This window comes from Malurus melanocephalus, unplaced genomic scaffold (genome assembly GCF_030028575.1).
Source record: "Malurus melanocephalus ecotype Western Australia unplaced genomic scaffold, MMel_1.1 scaffold_9, whole genome shotgun sequence".
NCBI lineage: Eukaryota > Metazoa > Chordata > Aves > Passeriformes > Maluridae > Malurus > Malurus melanocephalus.
Genome location: NW_026623241.1, coordinates 953974 through 963232, shown reverse-complemented (window position 1 = coordinate 963232; position 9259 = coordinate 953974). Strand labels below are relative to the sequence as shown.

The window sequence follows — 9259 nt, the reverse complement described above, 5'->3', positions numbered from 1 at the left end:
TTGTATATAAATATATAATATATACATATATATATATATATTTCTGCCCTTACTTGAAGGTCCTTCCTGTCACAATACCATTAGTGAATATTGTTTTATGGTTTGAGCTTGCCTTTGGCTCAAACCATAACAGTAGGAACACACATGAAGGAAATAATATTATTGCACTTTGAAGATGTCAGCATGGTACAGCTTACTCGAGATTGCTACAGTTTTGAAGAGCCCTGCTTTTTCTAGGTGATAGATTTAGCCTTCTGCTCTATTTATGTGTTCTTTGGGTTTGTAGATCTTTTCTGCTTTCTCTGATGTAAGATTTCTAAACATTAAGCAATTTTGTACAGGACATTGGCACTCCGGGGAATTTTGACTTTGATACTCTAGTACACRCAGGTGTTTAAAATAAATTGATGTTTGAACTGAACTCTCATGTCTTTCCATTTGTTGTAAAATGAAGACTAATATATGAAGATTCGGTAGGCAGAATGACTGTGCTGAGCTAGGTTTAACACTAGATGATTCTGTGCTGAATGAGTAGCAGTTCACTGAATTTTCAAATGGCTGTGTGTAGCTTGCTTCCAGTTAACACTGTCATCCCTGTTACATCCAATTACTTTAGGTGTTTTGTCGGTGGTTTTCCATTCTGCTTGAGCATCAGTTAAACTATATTCAGCACTTAGTAGAATATGTTTTCTATAYACACCACATTAAGAATTCCATCTTGGATCACTGGCAGTGGATTTCCTGATCCTTTTTGAAAGCTGTCGTGTATTTTGTGTTAGTTCTCTACTAGCAAGGTAAGAAATACTACTGCAGTTGTTAGCATATGTATTTTCAGATGCCTTCTTTATAATTTGCAATGACTAGGCATCTGTCCAGATGGTGACTGTAATTTCCTTACTCATATCAATGGGCTGTAATTCACATGAGTAATCTCACTGACTTGAGGTGTATTGCTTTTGCAGTAACTGTTCCCTCACGAAAAGCCTGACAATATGTTCTGCAGCAAAGCGTAGTTAAAGGGCAGCATCATAATGCAGACCTTTAAATTGCCGTTGTCCCACGTGAACAGCTAGGTAGGAGGCCTAGGTGTGCTGARCACCAAATGATAAAACCTACTTAGCTAATTCATGTTGACCTGAAGCCGTGCAGGTCACTGGTGATGTTAGTCTACTGCCTCACAATAGACTAACATCACTAGTAATTTATTTACACTGAGGTGATATGAAGGTAAATTTATGTACTTTTACATTCTGATTAACAGCAGTATCATCATCTCTTCAGATGCTAATTAATGCCTTTCTCGTTCTAAGCAGGACTGTAAAATGGATTTAGGATTCAAAGACCGTAACAACAGGACACATACCAAGAACACCTCTGCTACAACAAAGAATTTTTCTGCCTGGGAAGATTATAAGAGTAGTGTTGATGACATGCAGTACTTCCTTATTGGGCTGTACACACTTATAAGTCTGGCTGGCTTTGTGGGAAATCTGCTTATACTAACAGCCCTACTAAAGTGCAAGCAGAAGACAGTAATAAACATTCTTATTGGAAATTTGGCCTTTTCTGACATCTTGGTTGTGCTGTTTTGTTCACCTTTCACATTGACATCTGTCCTGCTTGACCAGTGGATGTTTGGCACTGTCATGTGCCATGTAATGCCCTTCCTCCAGTGTGCATCAGTCCTAGTTTCGACTCTGATGTTAATATCTATTGCCGCGGTCAGGTACCGTATGATAAAATATCCTCTCTCTAGCAATCTAACAGCCAAACAAGGCTACTTCTTAATAGTGTTCATTTGGGCCTTTGGCTTCACAATTTGCTCCCCTCTGCCRGTGTTCCATAAAACTGTGGACCTCAGCAAAACTCTGAATTTAGAGGGACTGGAGAACAGGCTGTTGTGCATCGAGTCGTGGCCTTCTGATTCCTACAGGATCGCCTTCACGATAGCCTTGCTGTTCATGCAGTACATCCTGCCGCTGGCGTGCCTGACCGCCAGCCACACCAGTGTCTGCAGGAGCATAGGTGCTAGGCTGGCAAACAAGGAAAACAAGTTTGAAGAAAAGGAGATGATAAACCTAACTCTTCATCCCTCTAAGAGCACTGGCTCGCAGGTGCAACCCTCCAGATACTCCAGGTGGAGCTGTGCCTTCGGCAGGAGGCACCACAGAAGATACAGTAGAAAGACCTCGAGTGTGATGCCAGCTATTTCAAGGCATCATCAGGATACTCATTCCAGAGATCTCCCAGAAACTTCTGGCACAGAAAAAAGCCAGCTTTTTTCTTCTAGTAAATTCATCCCTGGGATCCCTATCTGTTTTGAAATGAAACCAGAAGAAAATACAGAGATCCAGAACATGATCACAGTATCCCAGTCAATCGTCAGAATTAAGACAAGATCAAGGAGGGTTTTTTGCAGACTGACAGTGCTAATCCTAGTTTTTGGCTTCAGTTGGATGCCTCTTCACCTTTTCCACATTGTTACAGATTTTAATGCCACTCTCATTTCCAACAGGCATTTTAAATTGCTATATTGCATATGCCATTTATTGGGTATGATGTCCTGCTGCTTGAATCCCATCCTCTATGGGTTTCTTAACAACAGCATAAAAGCTGATTTAATGTCCCTTATTCCTTGCTGCCAGATACCATGATTTTATGTGCCCCAAGATAAAATAAAACAAACAAGTATGGCTTTCAAGCCTAGTGGTGTGTGTAGCTGTAAAAGCTAAATTAGTTTAGTTTAGTTTAGTTTAGGTTTGTTACTCTGACTTGGTTGTGATTAGTAGAATTTTTTTGTGGATGAATAGTTCTATGGYCGCATGTATTTCTTGCATTGGGCAGAAATATATGCATATGTTATAATATTCTTTTATCTGTTACAAAAAGGAAATCATGCCCAGTGTACTAAACCAGAATACCATTTTCATTAGCCAAGTTGTTGGCAACCTGTACTTTGGAATTATGCAGAATGTATAATGACCGATAAGTGTAAGACGGACTACTTAGACATATCAGTATTAACTGTCATAAAACTATAATAAAATACATATCAGTTACTAAATAATTATTGTTGAGACTATTTCAGTGCCAACATTGACTGTTTTCTGATATAATTAAAAATCTCTTTCTGGATGTGATTAGGAAAATATTTTTCCGTAGCTCTTTGACTCATAGTTTGCAATATTTTGCAAGATGTTTTGCTGCTGATTCCTAGGTTGCCTTATTCTGTGGAATGCATTTGAGGGTCATCRTTCTTGTCTTGATTGTTTCCATCTCACTGTATTTACCCAGTACAACCTGTCTCTGATTTCCTCAGCCAATTTTTACTCTAGTTTGAGCTTTCAAATAAACATGGGCATGTATGCCTTGACAGGTGGGAGGGGTGGACAGAGGAGATTACTTTAAAATTTAACAAAGGCAAGTGCAGGATCCTGCCCCTGTAGAGGAGGAACCCCAGGCACCAGCACAGGCTGGGGACTGAGCTGCTGGAAAACAGCTCTGTGGAGATTGACATGGGAGTCCAGGTGGACAACAAGGTGTCCCTGAGCCAGCAATGTGTCCTGGTGGCCAAGAAGCCAATGGAATACTTTAGGAAGAGCACTGCCACCGGGTCAAGAAAGGTGATCATGTGCCTCACTCAGCCCTGGTGAGGCACATCTGGAATGCTGTGYTCAGTTCTGGGCTCCTCAGTACATGAGAGACATGGAGCTGTTGGAGCAGRTCTGTGGAGGGCTACAAAGAYGATTGAGGGACTGAARTGTCTCAGGAGAAAAGGCTGASGGAGCTGGGCCTGTTCAGCCATAAAAAGAGACAACTGAGAGGGGACCTCATCAAAGTGTGTCAGTGTTGAAGGGAGGGTGTCAGAGGATGGATCAGGCTCTGCTCAGTGGTGCTGAGCAATGGGACAAGAGGCAATGGGCAGGAACTGATGGCACAGGAAGTTCCATCTGAACATGAAGAACATTTTACTGTGCAGTGACCGAGCACTGGAACAGACTGCCCAGAGAGGATGTGGAGCCTCCCTCACTGGAGGTATTCAAGAACCTTCTGGACACAATCCTGTGCCATGGGATGAACTTGCTTGGGCAGGGAGGTTGGACTGGGTAACCCACTGTGGTCCCTTCCAGTCTGACCYGTTCTGTCATTYTGTGTGAGTGTGAAGACATGTCTAAACACAAACACATACACACACACGTGCACACACACACAAACACATTTTCTGCATCTTCTCTCTCTCCTTTGCTCCCTTTTAACCAGACCTTTYCCTTCCAAATTTAAATCACAGGCATATTCTCTAAGTCATATTTCACAGTACAAATGCAAAGTGTATATGTATATATATACACTTACCTGCCCCAGATTACTCTCATTTAATAATCCATCTCTGCCCTCAGTATTCAGTAAATGAACAAARCCTTTGCTTTGAGTTTTCAGCTGTAACACCTCTCCCCAGGTCTAGCTGGTGATTATTTTCTTTTCTTCACTAAGATTTTTTATCCAATAGGCTTTTGTATATCGCTTCTACAGTCTGTGAAGTAAAGTTATTATTTTTATAAATGGGTGGTTGGGAGCAGTCATTGTGCATTTTTTTYCCCTCAAGATACTTCCTTTCCAGATAGTCTTTAAAAGTGAAAGCAGTTCTTTCATTCTRAAGAATCATCAACTTATTGTTATCACAATGTTACAGTTCTGAGACCTTTTCTCCCCAAGCCATTATCTGGTAAGGAGTTTATTACATGCTGGTGGGTAATAGCTTCTCTCCTTAAGGTTTTTTCTAACATCTAGTTCCCAGTAACCCATTGTTCTTTGTTTTCACTACTGATGTACTYTATTGGTTTCTTCCTGGACCTTGACTATTGCATTTTGCAGATTATTATCTCCTAAAACCCTATAATAGGACATTTAATAGAGTACAAATGGTACAGAATAGATACTGCTGGAACAATATGTTTTTTAAATAGCTTTTTTAATGTTTTAAATACTTTAAAAATATTTATGACTAATCTTAGTAGATAAACTTAGGAAAAGGTTAACTAAATCTACAGTCAGAACACAATTATGTAGTCCTACARAAATTACAGTAGCTTGTGCCCTATTTGTCCACAAATGTCTGCATCATTATAATATTTAACCTTATTTATACCAAGTGATATTAAAAAATAGTATAAAATTATAAGAAARCAGTCACATTGTTTCAGCTTGAAATAGTCCTGACTTTTTTTCAATTTACTGTTATCTTCCTTTCTACTTGCTGTTTATTTTCTATTCCTTCATTTCTTCAGGAATTTTAACCATTTCTAACTCCTACACTYTATTTATAGATAAATTAAATGTTTATTTAGTAAGTACTCTTTGCAGATCAAATTCTACTCAYTTTATATGGCAAACAATTATTTTAGGACTTGAATAAGGCCTTCCTCTAGTTTCTGACTTGCACAAAGATTAGTCTGTACAATGGAGAKTTTGTATTTTTATTGTTTCCCTGGATGAAGTCAATAACTGTGCTCCCTACTCTTTACACTGATCAAAGCACAACAAATTGTAATTTGGCAATAGAGAATTAAATCAAGACAGCTATTGAACTTCTTTAGTCCTGTGCCATATAAATCAGTCATCTTTTTTGTAAGTCAATCAATAGTGGGAGAATGTGTATTTTCTTTTTATTTCTAAAGCAATCACTAGCATTCTATTTTGAAATTTCCAAAATGTCCCTGTCTTTCCTCTGAAAGGTTAAATAAAAATAAAACAAATTTTCTACCTTCSACTTCAACAGCTGGTGTAGCTTGGTCCCAGGATCATATGAAGCAGGCAGGAGCAGCAGCGTGTGATATCAGGCATAAGGCAATTCCCAAGAGGATACTTCTATGAATGAGATAAGAAACAACTGAGCCATCCATTTAACATTTCCCCAGTCTTGAACATTAAAAAAAAATTCTAAACACAAGGATATCTCCCTCACTGCTTCTTGAGTGGGTCTCACCCAGTCTGAGGTGCAGTAGATGATTCTGTGGTTTTATATTTAACAGTGACTGGCACTATGGTGTTGTTTCAAATATGTTTTGGGAAAATGTTATCTCACCACAATATCCAATGCCATTTTATCATTCTCATGTAGGCAGGTATATGTGCAGGTACAGRTACAGATAACGCACACTTCCTAGAAAACAAGGCACATTAAAATGAATTTTTAAGTAGAGCATTTAATCAAATCCTTTGGCCAGCTCAAGTGTACCCTCTCTGTACAACTAAAAATCTAAATAAATGGGAAGATAGGAGTTTTGTTTTGATAGCATCCACTAAATGCAATCAGGAAACAGCAGCTGCAGAGCCATGTATCCACTGGAGTTAGAAGAATGGATTGTAATGGTAGAGTGATTCCTGTCTATTAATTATATAAAAAAATGACTGTCAGACAGCTGGTCTTTGTGTATGATGAATGTTAAAATTCTTAGGAAGACTCACATAACATAAATTGGTTTTTCTAGTTGTACAAAATGTCATTGACAAARTTGACTTTTTGCAAATGTCAAAGATTAAAATTCACCTTTGCCCCTTCTCTTTCAGGGAAGAAGAAACAGATGCCCTGGCATGTCCAGGTCACTCCTGAGCCAGCCAGGCCAGTGACCATGGCTGACAGGAGGTCCCCACGGGCTGACACTGGAGTATATTTACTTASCTTGGGGTGAAGGGGTTGGAGCCTCGGGGAGAGCTGCATGTGGCTGCCACAGCAGCTGCAACCTCAGCAGGCAGAGCAGGGTCCTTGCCAGGGGAACTGCATCCCAGGCAGATCCCTGGTGGGGTACAGCCAGCCCTGGGCACGGCTGTGGGGACTGAGGAACTGGCAGGGACACAGCGGGGACACATGGCTGCTGTATTGGCAGCCTGTTGCCCTGTTTCTGCTGCCTGGAAGCTCTCATAACAAAATGTTTTCTTCTCAGAAGTATGAACACCTGAAAAAAAGKGGAAAAGCCAATCCATTGATCTGTAGAGTATAAGAGCCAAGAAAAGGAGCATAGTAAGGGAGAAAAGTGTTTACTTCCAATCATGCTGAGATAGGCTCCAGTTCTCCTTTGGAGAAGTATTAACAAATTAAAAAACACTTCTGTAATCCATAGGGGTCTGTCAGCTATTATTGCACTTCTGAAAAAAAGAAGACATCAATTGATTTTCACMGTAGTCCCAATATCTCTCTGTAGCATACAAGACAAACATTTATAAAATATCATGGTCTCCAGAAAGCTGTCTTTTATAAATACTATTGGGTTCAGGAATTTAACCTTTTATTTTGTTGAAAATTGAATTATGCCTATGCTATTTGCATTGAAAAGTCCTTGCCAGAAAATACATTAGAACTGTCTTAGGGCAGTGGCAGGACTCTTGTCCTAGCCATGTTTCCTCTTTTTTTCCCCCATGTGACTGAAATAATGGCATAAAATCATGATCCTCCTGATTTTAAAGACTATTAGGGAAATTTTGGAACTGCTTTTCACCATATGTGATTTACAATCCCTGAGGTCAGGTTTCTTGTTCTTTCATATTGTGGGGGTTTTTTTTCATGCATAGTTGAATGCAAAATACTCTTTTTTTTTTTTCTTTTCTAGAGCCTTTTATATGCAGTATGTAATGAAGACTCCTGCAGGTGCTTGGTTTTGATCCAATAATATATATCTTTACCCCAGGTGTATTGCTTGAAAGGTGCCCTTGCTCTGAAGGTAGGTACAGCTGTTGTCAGTGTTCGTATTCAGTCGAAGTGACTTTTCACGGGAAGAGAAAAAAGAGGAGAAAGAGAACTAAAAGCAGATCCACACTAACACCACTTACCCACATTCTGCCAGTGACAAAGGAATGCATAAAAGCCAGATCCTTCTCAAGTACCTGCCATGAACAATGAGTGTGTGACGGTACCGTTGAACATTACTAATCCCACAGGTGACCTGGAAGGTTATCATAAATTTTTGAATCTGAGGAAATAACAGCTAAGAAGGGAGTATGGATTTAAGTGCCTTCAAAATGATCCATCTCAAAATTTTCCTTTAACGCAAAAGCATTTTCTTCCCAACCATTTCATAAAGATAGGTTTGCTGAGATCACTCACAGTGTATCATTCTGGGCCATTGAGACAATATGTGTCATCATACTAGAGCATACACTTGGGACAGTGAGTGTTACCACAGCACCTATTTTTAAATCTCTCAAGCCCAGGGGTACTAGAAACGTGTACTCTACCACGTAGCCATCATCTCCTGGCCTCCTTATTAAACTTCATCTCAGTTAAAAAAAAAAAAAAAAGCCAGATACAGCCTGTCTTCTGTAAAAGTCTTACTGATTTGGATGCTAAGTTTGTCAAAATCTTGATTTCCTCAGAAAGAATATAACTGCAGGTAGGAAGATGTGTTCACTGTGTGTTTCTAAAAGCTGAGCTGTGAGCTCGACTAGCACCATTGTTATGAATGTAATATAACCATACAAGTGAGACTTTTATTAATCCTGTTTGCTTTTGAAGAGAAAATACTCTAAACACTTTGAAAGTTATGAAATTACTTAATTACACGCTAATCTTAGGAAATACTTCAGAAGAAAACATTGCCACAATCCAAATTTGGTTCCTTTGAACAAGTATGAATGCTTCATTCTGCCCTTTGTAGTCACATTAAGATCCTTGAAATAATAAGGCTTAAAAATAGGTCTCTGGGAAGTTACCAGAATAGTGATTTGGTAGTGATTTGACATTTGAGACTAAAGTAGGTTGGCCCTGCTCTTATATCCAGTTCAACAAATATTTGCTCTAGCTAAGCAGGAGAAGGCTCATATCTGCATCAYTTGGATGCCACATTAATTGGACATTTTTTGAGCAACATTAATTACTGTCTCTGTGAACAAAATTATTTTAAAGACATTTCTGGTGCAAAATTTCTCCAGGGGAGTAACTCTGATACTCAAGCAGTTCATCTCTTCAGACTGAGTAGGAACCACAAAGACACAAAGCCCGTTTTATGACAGACCACAAGACCATTAATTATAATTGTAACTATAAATCGGTTTGGGGTGTTGGTTTTTCTTTTGTGAGAGAAAAATAGATAAACAAGGAGATAAATAAAACCATCCCTACCACAAATAATTTTAGTGCTTCTTTCTACCAGATTTTCATCTGATTTTCTTATGTTGAACATGACGGTAATCTTACTCTGTTTTAACTCCTAGTAACTTCCTTGGCTTTATGAGGCTTTCCAATAAATTGGGATTCATTTAGCATTCA

At 39.0% G+C, this 9259-nt stretch overlaps 1 protein-coding gene across 1 annotated transcript; it reads left to right on the top strand.

The window, feature by feature from the left end:
* The first annotated feature begins 1322 nt into the window (after window positions 1–1322).
* NPY5R (neuropeptide Y receptor Y5) lies at window positions 1323–3187 on the top strand. Its single transcript, XM_057375206.1, has one exon. The coding sequence runs from the start codon at window positions 1323–1325 to the stop codon at window positions 2652–2654; it is 1332 nt and encodes a 443-aa protein (XP_057231189.1). The 3' UTR covers window positions 2655–3187.
* Window positions 3188–9259: the final 6072 nt, after the last annotated feature.